This window comes from Cotesia typhae, unplaced genomic scaffold (genome assembly GCF_013202065.1).
Source record: "Cotesia typhae breed Kobodo isofemale line unplaced genomic scaffold, CoteBio_Ctyphae contig_22, whole genome shotgun sequence".
NCBI classification, from domain to species: Eukaryota; Metazoa; Arthropoda; class Insecta; order Hymenoptera; family Braconidae; genus Cotesia; species Cotesia typhae.
The window spans coordinates 2,370,949-2,384,083 of NW_027423728.1; the positions used below are offsets into that span (position 1 = coordinate 2,370,949).

Consider the following 13,135-nt stretch of genomic DNA (forward strand, 5'->3'; position numbering starts at 1 on the left):
TAAAAGTTGTTTCTCCCTTTATTTTTCAATAATATATATTTTTTTCACCTGTTAAAAATTTACAAAAAAATATGAAAGTTTCTCTGAAAAATGGAAAAACATAAACATCAACAAAGTAGAACACAACTTGCTTTTGAAATGACTGATAATTGGTCTGCGCATGCGCGCAAACTGTTCCAACCGTTCCACGGCGGAACTTAGACTATATAATTACAACAGGGCTTTCTCACAGTGATTTTTAAATTGGAAAACAGTCAATAGTGATCTTAAGTATGGAAAATAAAAAGTATTGACAATTAATTGCTGGTAAATAAAAAAAAATATATTTTTGTCTGCTTAAGAAATTTATTTGAGGTCTTTTTTTCTGTATACTTAACAATGGAGAAATTTTAATCTGAGCAAAACGGTATGCAATAAAAGCCTTTTTATTTTGCTATAATGTAATTAAGATAAAATATAAAAAAGAAATATTGCAAAAAGCAAGCGTTAAATTCCTTACGGACCCGATGGTATGCAGTCGATTACAATTGATTGAGTAGTATAATAAAAGCTAGTCTGTTATACCTGCTCTGAATGCATCGTTGAGCGTGATAATTATTAACCGATCAATTTATCTCTCTTAGGACCGAGCATTAAATACGTCCGAAAGATTGACATCGACCACAACTTTAACAGTTAATATTCGAGACGATGACGATCAGGATCCTTCATTCATCTACCAAGGATGCATGCTGCTGGACGGCTCTTGCATCAATCCAGAGTACTCCGCTTCCGTAAGTAACTAATATTGTCTGATGGAAAAAAAAAAAAATTAAAAATTCGAAATGTACTTTATTAATTGAACAAAAAGCAAAGTTGAATATTTATAATATGTAATACTACAAATGGATTTTTTGAAATAATTAATAGACCATTGAAACGATAGTATCAGCATTGAATTCAAATGACGGGACATTACATGTAATAGAATAAAACAAAGTTTAATGCTGATTCAGATGCATCCCTAATGCCGTAGAACGCTAATGCACATTAGATGTATTATATATCCAGTTTGACTACATTTGCTCTCATTAATCCCTTAGATATCCAGTGGAGTACTGTCTGGAATACTCAATATATCGCCGGAGAAAATACAAGCCGTTGACATGGACAGTATTAATGCGCCAATTCATTATTCTTTCCTCAGTGGTAATCCACAAAACTACAGAGACTTTTTTGAAATAAATCCAAACACCGGGGCGGTTAAGCAAATACGAGCTGTTGATACTACTGTTACTAAGAAGTTTGATATTATTATCAAGGTATTTATTTTATTTTATCTTCTTTTTAAGTTATTAATAAAGGCCATTCCCCTGGAGAAATCGAAGTAAATTTCTTAAAGTTATATAAATGACTCAAAGGATCATGAAAACTAATGTAATAATAAAGTTTAAAAAATCAACTGACAACTGATCATTTTTATTTTTATATAAAAAATAAATTAGTACTGAAAAAAGATTTCATAAAAATTGTTTTAATGGTTTTTTAAAACTTCTACATGTAGAATTTTTATTCAAATTTTTTTTTTGCAATAAATTGAATAAATTTCTAAAAATGTTCAGATGTCTATTAATTTCAGTATCATTAAAAAAAATTTACTTGATTCAAAAAAAAAATTTTTAAACCCAAAAAATTCTTATTATTTTAAATAAGTTTTTCTCTTGAATCAAGTTGATTCCTTATTTTCATTATACTCATAGATGAGTAAATAATAGTCGGAAGAATTAGACGACATGAAAATCAAAGCTTACTCCATAAACTTTCAAATGCAATTTACAGAAATTTCATAATTTATTACATTTAAAAATTATTTCAAGTAAAACCTACAAAAATGTAATTTAAAAATAAAATTTTTTAATTCTAAATTGTCATCTCGACGAGCTGTGTCGATAAATATCAAAATTTTTCAAAAGCTCCGTCATGAAGACAAATGCAATGGTTAGATTTCTATAAAATCTACTAATAACTAAATTCAGAGGAAAACGAAATATTGAAAAAGTTTTTACTTCCGTATTTTGAGATAAAAAATAAAACTTAATAGATTTCAATTAGAGCCCATTAGAGGATTATATATTCTCACCAAAGCTTTCATTTATTTTTATTCTGCAGTTCATTTGAATCTTAATTCATTTGTAAGTTAGGAACCAATATGATTAAAACAGTAATTTTAATTACTGTAAATATTTCTAGTTCTTCTAAAAACCTCTTCCCTGAAATTCCTGTGAAGTAGAATTACACATCTTCATATATATTATAGTAATTAACCGGTATAATTACTGACGGATCCTCTTTCTGAATAGGCCGTCGAGGAATCAGAGGCAAAGCGATCAGCGACAGCTAAGCTAACAATTACCGTGAAACCGGTAGACAGTAATCCACCGGTTATTACAGCATCATCTGTTGAGGGTTACGTTGATGAAAACGCGCCAGTTGGTACCAAGGTCATCGACAAAGATCGAAATCCTATTAAACTTACAGTATTCGATGTCGATCTGGTAAGCTTGTTACTCATTTTAATAATTATTCCATTCGTTAGTTCATCAATCCATTGATGCGTTCATCGATTTCACTTTACATTATTAATTATTATTATTGTTGTTATTATCATTAAATAATTCAGGCACCAGAAGATCCTAAGCCAAACTACACGTTCGAGCTGACAACAAGTTTCTTCGGGATCGATCAATCAGGAACTCTGATAGTGAACGAAGAAAATCTGGATCGCGATCCGCCGAGTCCCGGGCGCTTCAGATTCCAAGTGATTGCGCGCGAGAAAACAGGTATCGCAGCATCAACACCGCTGTCTTTTGTTGTCACGTTGAACGACGTCAATGACAATGCGCCTCTGCTGCCGATGGTACCACCAATCACCGTCCAAGCCGGCGAGGCCAGACGGGAAGTAATTAAGGTAACTTTAACTCTACTCACTTTAATACAATCATTTTTTTTATCACAAATCACTTGATTACATCACTGATCACTGATATCTGCTGAAGACGGAAGGCTGTTATGAATTAGTCTTTTATTTTATGTCTACTAACAGCAGATTTTGTTGCGCAACTTGATTTTATTGTTTATTTGATTAAAGTTATAATTGACTCGTGAATTTTGCGAGATATCTTCATTAAATTGTATGCTTGGTACGATGGTTGAGATGAAATTTTGTGATTATGCAATGAATGGCGGCAGAAAATCCTCGAGTTGGTGATAATGATAATATTATTATTTTTTCTTTTTAATATATATATATATATATATATATATATATATATATATATATATATATATACACTCTTAAAAATTATATCTTTAAATAATTAACTTATAAGTTACTAGAAATTTGAATTTTCCTTCGAAAAATAGTTAGATGTTTTATTTAGTGCAGACTAAACTGATGTACGCAATAAAAAATTCTGCTTTATTGCGTCAAAAATTTTTAACACTTTTTTGTGTTGATTTATCAGAAAAAATGTTAAATTTACACATAAAAATATTAAATATTTAACACAAAAATTTTTGACGCAATGACGCAAAGTTTTTTACTGTAGAATGATAAATAAAAATTTGGACGCTCATTAGATGTTAAATTAGATTTGTTCTTTTTACTTTCTTCTTTTTTTTTTTGTATAAATATAACTCGCTATGTTTAATATTTATTTTAAAATTTTACAATTAATATTCATTTAAGAATTTGTCAACATTCCTAAAGTTTTTCATCAAATAGACATCGGATCTAGCTAGACATGTTTGTAAAATTTTAGCTTGATACCTTCAGTAAAAGTGAGCAAAAATTGATTTTATGATTTAAAAAGAAAAAAGTAAAGCAAATAAAAGATATTTTTAATGACAATTAGCTTTTACTCTCGGCTTCGCTGGCGTTAAAACCCTTAGATAAATATCTAAGACGATTATATTCCAAGAGAACTGAATCAATGTGATTATAATTTTTTGACAAACAATTCTTTTATCTTTTGTAAAAAATAAATTTTTGTTTTTTAATAAAAAGTATCCTATGTTACTTCTAATACCTCCAAGAATATGGGTACAAAGTTTGATGATTAGTTTTCGCGTGAAAGAAAGCGTAACAAACAAACTTACATTCACATTTATAATATTAGTTGGGATTGGTAATAAATTGATTAGTTGTTTTAATAAAGCCAGCCGAATTGCAATAATAAATCAGGTTTTAATAGCGCTAAATCAATCTGTTATCTTAACAACAATGATTTTGTTGGAATAACAATATCTGTTTGTTGTTATAACTAAACTATTTCGTTATAATTACTTGGCTTATTCTTTAGTATAATCAATATTTTTTTATAGGGGTGAGCAAATAGTCTTCGAATCGAATAGTAATATTTGAATTTTTACAACACAAAGCATTGTAGATAGCGCTAGTAAAAATTATTAGATAATTTTCACGAACTTCTGATAATCATAAAAAGAATCCCTAACTCCAAAAGTTTTCAAGTTTTAGCAGAAAAACTTTCGATCTGAGGAAAATTCGATTTAAACTTCGAATAATTCGTAAATTCGAATATTAAAACACCCCTAGTTTTTTATCATTACACATGATTTGTTATCCCTATGCTAATACAATAATTTTTTTACTACAATTTGTCTTTACAAAAAATGTATTCTAGTGTACTAATTATAATTTTTCATTGTAAAGTATTTATTGAGAAAACTAGAGTAATTTAAGCTTGAGCTTAAAACTATTGATATCGCTCACCAACCAAGTACGTATGTTATTTGAACTGTCTAATTGAAAAACCCCGCAAGTCTAAAGCAATTAATTTTCCATGAAATAAAATAATTATTTCCGTTGAAATTGATATCAGAAACCCTGAATTGAGTGAGTGAAAAATGATCCATTAATGGAGTCTATTGCCACAATAATTAACTCATATAAATACTCAGAATATGACGTTTTTTTCAATTAAATTAATGAATTATTAATTCAATTGAATTATGAATTAATTCAATTGAATTAACAAACATAAAAAAGTTGATTTACGGTCAGGAGTAAATGTTTGCATAGAGAAAAATATATAAATTTTATCAACTGTTTCTGTTTAAAAATTTCAGGTCGAAGCAACTGACAACGACGAGGGTGAAAATGCCGAGATAACATACAGCATTTACCATGTATCGAATAACGGCTTGCAAAAGTTCAAAATCGATTCCAAGACCGGCGTTATCGAGTCAGTAAGAAAATTAAACGCCGGTGAACAATATAGTATCACCGTCCAGGCGACTGATAAAGGCGGCAAGTACTCCCAAACAATCGTTGAAATAAATGTGATTCCCGGTCCCAATACACGGAGTCCCGTTTTTCAACAACCGGTCTACGAAGTTGAAGTTAGCGAAGGCGCTCCTATTAATTCCACCGTAGCCACCATTACTGTAAGATTAAATTAAATTAATAACAATTTGATAATGATTAATTAATTAATAAATTGATAATGATAATAATATTAATATTGTTTAAAATAAAGGCACTCGACCCAGAAAATGATCCAGTGTCATATTCAATACTTTCGGGCAATGACTTGAGGCAATTTGCGATCGGTGACAAGTCAGGCGTTATTACCGTTATAAGGAAGTTGGACAGAGAAGACTTGACGCGATATCAGCTGGTAAGTGGTAACCAAGCATTCGCCTCAAGCATTAACCATTCATTATAAGATGTAACTGAAGACTTAAGGCTTAAGACTCTAAACAGTACTCAGTACTCAGTACTCGGTACTCGGGACTGAGGATTGAGACTAAAGACAAGAAAAGCTAATGATATGGTTATTTAATATAATATTTATATTGTATGTCTTGAGTTTAAAGCGCATAGGTATGTTCTGCATTCGTCAAAATTGAGTTATAGATTTCTTCACAATATAATATTGAGTTAGTTTTTACAATTAATTATTTTTATGACATTGAAATTAGCAGACACTTGATAATTGTTTTATTTTTCTTGAAAAATAAAATAGGTTTAAAATATCATTTTTGAGAGCTTCCAATGATGGCAATTTTTAAATAAATTTTTCTTATTATAATTTATTTGTTGGAAAAATTATCAGATATCTCTCGATTTAAGTATCATTTATTTTTTCATAAAACATATGCTTAGGACGTACAAATCCTAGCGAAGTTTTTATTAATTCAATAATTGGAAAAAGTTACAAAAATATGAAAGTTTAAACAATTTTTAATAATTCTAGACTATAAAAAACCAAATTATTTCTGAATTAATTAAGTTGAATTTCAATTTTGAAAAGTTAAACTTTAAATTTAATTGTAATTTACACACTGATAAAAAAAATTGACTCGACTCAAGAGCCAAACTCTTGAACCAAGAATTCAATTTTGAAGAAAATCATTTTCTTGAGTCAAGAGAAGAAATTCTTGAAACAAGAAAATTTTCTTAAACCAAGAATAATTTCTTAGCTCAAGAATTTATTCTTTTGACTCAAGAAAATTGTTTTTTATCTATACTATATCATTGTTGCCATTAGAATCTTCTTAAATTAATATTGGTCTTCATCTTATGATAATAACATGAAACAACGTTATTGTTTATTTGGTAGTTTGTAAAAGCTGAAGACAGTGGTGGACTCTCTAGTACAGCAACGGTAAACATTCGCGTAACTGATATCAATGACAAGAACCCCGAGTTCCAGGGCTTGCCGTACGAGTTTCAAGTTAAAGAAGGCGAGGCGAGAAAATTAATTGGACATGTTCACGCTGATGATGCCGACGAGGGCATTAATTCAGAAGTAACTTATTTTGCACCAGATGACATTCCGTTTACGGTTGATCCGGAAACTGGAGACGTTCTTACCAAGATAGCCTTGGATTACGAGCAAAATCACGTAATATTAATGAAACACTATTAAATTATAAGATATTACAGATTCTTTAGAAGATTTTTTAGTAATAATTTTAATCCAAACTCCAATTAAATGTGTAATGATGGTTTTTATTTACCAGGAATATAAATTTGTTGTGACGGCACGTGACGGCGCTCCAGAGCCTAGACTCGCGACGGCAACTGTCTCGGTAAAAGTTATTGATGTCGAAGATGAAGTACCGATATTTCATCAGAGTAGTTATGAAGCACGTGTTAAAGAAAATGTACATGATTATATGGTTATACAAGTTGTTGTAAGTATTTTTTAGAATTAACAAATTAATTTTGTTAGATTTCTTCTTTTTATTATTTTATTTATCCTTTTACTTTTTCATTTTTATTAGGCTGACGATCCAGACACTAAAAAACAAATAACATACGTAATTAAGCAAGGTGACACTGATCTATTTAGTATCGATCCAAAGACAGGTGTAATTAAAACAGTACGTGGGCTGGATTATGAGAGAGATAGCCAGCATATACTTATTGTCGGCACTTTAGAAAATACAAGTGATCTTCCCGGATCTACTACTCGTGTTGTAATTAATGTACAAGTAGGTTTTTTTTTTTACAGAATTTTAAGTTAAAAATTCATCTAATTTTAATTCAGTGAAGAAATATTTTATTTTATTTATATTTAATTTTTTAAACAGAGATTAATTATTTCAATTTTTAATTAAAGGATATGAATGATATACCGCCAGTATTTACGACAATACCACGACCAATAACACTCGATGATGATGTACCGATCGGTACGACAGTAATTAATTTATTAGCCCAAGATTCAGACGGTACGGCACCAGGGAATCAAGTAAGCAACTGTCAACCTCAATTATATTATTAAATTAAAAAGTTACATGATTGAATAATTGACTAATTAGATGTATTAAATGCAATAGGTGAGATATGAAATAATTGGACGTGGCAGTGCAAGCAGATACTTTGTAATTGATCCCGACTCGGGCATACTAACGGTACGAGATGACTTGCGAAAGGAAACTGACTCTGAATATCAAGTATGAATTATTGTTGTGTTATTACTATCACCTGGAGTTCAGGCATTAAATTATGTTTGTAAATATTTTAATTATGTTGTGCATAAATATTACAGGTGGATATTAGAGTTTACGATCTGGGTGAGCCTCAACTATCGTCCGTGACAACCGTTCCAATTTATATTCGTCACGTAGCCACAGTTGCACCGGAAGTTGGATTGGGTTTTGCAGAAGACTCGTACAATGTTGACGTACCCGAAGACGCGAGTGACAACACGTTAATTAAAATTTTAACCATCATAAACTCTCACGCTTACGATACAACTTTAAAGTGCGAAATTTACAGTGGAAATGAGGATAGTTTATTTGAAACTAAAATTACTGATGAACGAAATTGCGCGTTGAGATTGAAAAAAGGTGTTTTAGATTATGAGACTGTTGAATTTTATCAGATTAAAATAAAATTAGAATTTATGTCAGGATTTTTAAATTCACATCGGAATACAACAATGGTAAGATCTTTTATTTTTTATTATTTAGATTAAAGTAATATTGAGTATAGCAGATGGTGACTCGCGTTTTTATTTCAAAACAAAATATCCTTGAAAAATATTGTATAACTTCATATATTATAGATGATATATCATTTATGTATATTACGCTGATAGAAGAATTTATTAATTATTAATAAACTCATTTGTTTGAAGACAATTTATTTATTTATGATAGATAAACAAATGTTTTTAAACAGTTAATAAAACTTATTAAATATTAATAAATAAATAAATAAATCCTTCTATCAGTGGACAGAAAGAAAAATTTCTTGATTGGAAAACAAAATTCTTGACTCAAGAAAATTTTTGGATGCCTGAAGGAAGACTGAAGTTGTGTTGGCCGAAGTAAAAATTTTTCTTGAAATTCTATTCTTGGTGGAAGTAATTTTTTCTTAATTCAAATTATCATAAATACTTGATACAATAAATTTTTATATTTGATCAAGATTTTTAGATACTTTAGGGAAGTAGCGCTACCTACTTCACCTGAAAAAAAAATTTTCTCACCTTGAAAAAATTTGTCTCTTGAATATTTGATACCCATTTTATATTATTTTAGCGTGCAATTATACATATTGAATGAAAAAAAAAGATTCAATATTATTTGATCTTCCCATTTGACATATTAATCAATAACAATATTAATGAAAATTTACTTCTATCGAGATATTTAATTTTTTGGAGCAAGAGAGAAATTTTCTCAAGACAAGAAAATTCACTTCTATCAAGAATTAAATTTTTTGGAGCAAGAGGCTGAATTTTCTCAAAACAAGAAGATTTTCTTGACTTAAATGAATTTTCTTGGATCAAAATACGTATTTTTTAAAGCAAGAGAATTAATTTTGTTGAAATAAGTGAAATTTCTTGTGTTAAAAAAAATTTTTTTTTCGTTCAAGAAAATAATTGGGAAGAAAAATATTTTCTTCGCTCAAGTGAACCTTTTTTTCTGTGTGTATACTACATATATCAATTTTAACTACACATAAATTTTTTATTTCAGGTTAAAATCCAAGTGATTGATGTAAATGACAATAAACCAGAATTTATATTCCCCGAAGACCCTCTAGGCTTACGCAGACGCCGGTATTTTGCATCAATCCCGAAAACGGCGCAATTTTCTTTCAACGTGCTGCAAGTAAAAGCTGTGGATAAAGACAATGGAAAGTACGGAAAACTCGAATACAAAATGTTAAACGGCCGCGGGACCCAGTACCTGTCGATAGATAGTTCCTCGGGCATGATAAAAACAATCGGAACTTTCGACAATGTCTTGCTGGAAGAGCTGCCGTTTAAATTCACCATTCAAGTACGTGATAATCCCAACTCAACTACTAAATTCAACACCGCGGAAGCGCCTGTCATTGTCAATTTAATTGACGAAGAAAATCTTTTGGTCTTGGCAATTCAAGACGCTTCTGTCGACAACGTGCAGAAGGAGGCAACTAAAATCATCCGAGTGCTGGAAGAAAAAACCGGGCTGTTGATTGGTATTGACAGAATATCCACCCGGAAGACTGTTAATAAAAATTCTACTGTTGAAAGTCACCCTCAGGACACTGATGTCTGGTTCTTTGCCATTGATCCAAAGACTGAAACTATTCTAGACCGTAATAACTCACACTTAATAAGGTAATTAATTTCTTCGTTAATTATTTTTCTTCTTCATTCTTTCAAACAAAACGGCGTTAAAGTTAAAAGGAAGTTTTTTTAACTCGAAAAAAATTATTCAAGTAGGTCAGTTGATTGAAAGTGATGAGAAATCCTGAAATTCTCTTGCTTTGTTCGAAATTTAGATTTTAATTACTGTTACGTATTTTTTACGCAATATAAGTATACACGAGTTAAATATGACGTGTACATTTTTAATTACACATTTGTTACGTGCAAATATAGTCCGCTTTTTAATTAGTTCAAGTCAACTGTTGCTTGTTTAACGTAGTTTTATTTTTACCTGGTCTTCAGATAGTTTAATATAAGCGTAGGATTTTATTAAAATTGAAAAAAAAAAAATTAAAGTCTTTGAGGTGAAGTCATGAGAAAACAGTGAAAAAAGTCTACAACTCGTTAAAGTTTAAAATTAAAACTTTTTAATAATATACCTTAAAAAATAGTCAATTGATGACTTTTAAATTAAAAAAAAAAATTTTTATTAAATTAAATGTTTATATTTGTGATGAAGATACCACTGAAGAGTGTATTAGTTTAAAAGTTTAAAATTAATTCCGTTAATACTTTATTTTTATTATAACTAATTATCACATTACCTGTTCCAGAGTGATGTTAGATAAACCAGCAATGTCAGCGTTAATTTTCGACGTATCAACAGCGGTCCGTGCCAACGCTATTGACATTCATGCACCAGTAACAGCGCCTGAGCAACCAACAATTGTTACTCCTATAGCCGTCGCTTTTAGCGGCGAAGTATTTCCATACGCTTTAATAATAATTGCTTGTGTTATTCTCGTTCTTGGTGTCGCTGGGATTATTTACATTTGCATCTCGTGGTCTAGGTCAGTATTTAATAATTTTATAAATGAAATATTTTAATCCAAGGATGATATTTTTAATTAAATTCTCTGAATATTCAGAACATTTAATTTTTTTCGATTCAATAATTTTATGCTTTTATCACCGTTTAAATATTCATAATTAATTGAGAAAATAGTAGTTGTAATAAATATGTATTCGAGATAATAAATAACTTTTTTGCATAAAGAACTGCGCAATTTGTAAACAGAAGATACACAAGTTTTATGCTTTTCAATTAAAATCTATTTACCGTAATTAACCTTTTCCGGGTAACTGGCTCTAGCGAGATCCATTTTAATTATTTATCCAGTTAACAAATTAATAACTAATTTAAACACTTGTCTTTTTTTAGGTACAAAAGTTACAGAGAACGTATGCAACGAATGTACGTAGTTCCTCGATACGATCCAGTTTACGTCGAGACAGATTTAAAAGAATACGAGACACAAGTACTGCGTATGAGTGTGCCAAATGACGACAGCGAGAGCTACAATGACTTACAATTAGATTTTAGCAATAAAAATCATGCATTTAGCCTTGATAATGTCAGCTATATTACCAAAGACCATGGAGGAAGTACTGGTAATTTAATTTAATAAAAGATCGACAAAATTAATTTTTTTTTTTATAAAATTTAATATTAAATTTGATTATGAAATAATTGTCTTTTAAAAAATTGTAATTTTTCACTTGAATTTTAAATTACTAAACGACTGAAAATTAATGTTAATAGGCCAACAGAGTCCAGTGAGCTCAGAAGCTGCGACAACAGTACGAGCCTCAAGTATCGCTGGCAATCCAGAAGTGAATATGCAGTCTCTCAGACGATCAACATTGAGTCGGAAGAACAATAATAATAATTCCAATCTGATTAATAATATTGATACGCCGGTGTTAAATCCGCTGTTCAATCATGAAGAGCTTTTAAGCGCAAGCCCTTCCAATGACAACGTCACATTTAGAGAGAGGAAAGACTACTCTCATCTCGGGTTCAGTTACTTGACCGAGCAGAGTCCAATTGAAACTACAACCGAACTGTAATTAAAAAAGTACTGCACAAGCTATTAATTAAATAACTTGTTTTACTAAAGGACAAAGTGTAATTAAACTGTTACTTTATCGATACTTAAATACGAGATGGACGTTAAATCAAATACTCTAGGATTATTAATTATTATTATACATGATAATTTTTTTAATTTATACGCTGACAAATGTGCCAGCTTCCGTCCGTTGAATATTTTTTTATAAAACAAATGCGTAATAAATACATAAATATGGTATAATATAATAATAAGATAGTAAATATTATTAAAATGTATGAATGAGTTTGTGTAAGCAGTTTAATAAGATTAATATTATTATTTGTTTATATGGATAATTAATTATAAATTAATGTATGATATTATTTTTATAATTTATGTTCAAGTTTTGCTCATATTAAAAATATAAAAGTGATATAAATATATATATTTATATGAATATATTTTTTTGTAAAGTTCTAAATGTCAAAATATGCGCAACGACTTGCCAGAATGCAGTCATAGATTTAAACGTGTTCTATTTTTTAATTTAATTATTAATTTATGTAAAATTACTATAACTATTATTGTAATAATAACTATTATTAATTGTAACAAGTAAGGAAGTATATATATATATATTTTTTAAAATCACAATAGCAAAAAACTGCCGCGAAATAAAAATTGCTAGAATAATTTAAAAAGGAAAAAAAAATGTCAACATTTATATTTAGCTGCTTTCCCTCGGAACATAATTACTCATCTTTTGCATTGTATTATTTTACTCTACACATTTTCATAAAAAATGTTTTTGTACGTGATATATATACTTTTTACTTAATTGAAGTGGCGATTTGATCCAAAACTAATTTTATTTAATTGATTAACATATAATTAATTTAATTAATGGTTGAATAATATTTAAGATGCCAATTTGAAGAAGAAATGTGTAATAATTAGTAAAAATGTATAAAATTTGTTAATAATTAAATAGTAAATTTATTATAATAAATATTGAATTATTTAATTATTTAGTTAATAATTTTTAAATTAATTTATTTGTTTTTTTTTTTTTTTTTTTTTTTT

The 13,135-nt window shown here is 29.2% G+C and overlaps 1 protein-coding gene and 1 long non-coding RNA gene across 3 annotated transcripts in view; one reads left to right on the forward strand and one right to left on the reverse strand.

Annotated features, from left to right (window-relative positions):
- Positions 1 to 13,055, forward strand: part of Cad99c (cadherin 99C) — a 117,379-nt gene extending 104,324 nt beyond the window's left edge. For both annotated transcript variants that reach the window (XM_074237450.1, XM_074237451.1), the window contains 16 exons: positions 624 to 773; positions 1,083 to 1,301; positions 2,340 to 2,534; positions 2,660 to 2,947; positions 5,128 to 5,445; positions 5,538 to 5,678; positions 6,624 to 6,908; positions 7,027 to 7,200; positions 7,291 to 7,500; positions 7,629 to 7,760; positions 7,849 to 7,965; positions 8,061 to 8,456; positions 9,499 to 10,127; positions 10,772 to 11,008; positions 11,380 to 11,609; positions 11,761 to 13,055. In XM_074237450.1, coding sequence (XP_074093551.1) covers positions 624 to 773; positions 1,083 to 1,301; positions 2,340 to 2,534; positions 2,660 to 2,947; positions 5,128 to 5,445; positions 5,538 to 5,678; positions 6,624 to 6,908; positions 7,027 to 7,200; positions 7,291 to 7,500; positions 7,629 to 7,760; positions 7,849 to 7,965; positions 8,061 to 8,456; positions 9,499 to 10,127; positions 10,772 to 11,008; positions 11,380 to 11,609; positions 11,761 to 12,068 — 4,029 coding nt within the window. In that variant the 3' untranslated portion in view covers positions 12,069 to 13,055. The remainder of the gene's footprint in view (positions 1 to 623; positions 774 to 1,082; positions 1,302 to 2,339; positions 2,535 to 2,659; positions 2,948 to 5,127; positions 5,446 to 5,537; positions 5,679 to 6,623; positions 6,909 to 7,026; positions 7,201 to 7,290; positions 7,501 to 7,628; positions 7,761 to 7,848; positions 7,966 to 8,060; positions 8,457 to 9,498; positions 10,128 to 10,771; positions 11,009 to 11,379; positions 11,610 to 11,760) is intronic.
- Positions 5,309 to 11,417, reverse strand: LOC141523883 (uncharacterized). The gene is made up of 3 exons (XR_012478623.1): positions 11,278 to 11,417; positions 10,763 to 11,004; positions 5,309 to 5,443 (listed from the first exon to the last, which is right to left on the reverse strand). It is a non-coding gene; the product is annotated as an uncharacterized LOC141523883 (long non-coding RNA).
- Positions 13,056 to 13,135: the final 80 nt, after the last annotated feature.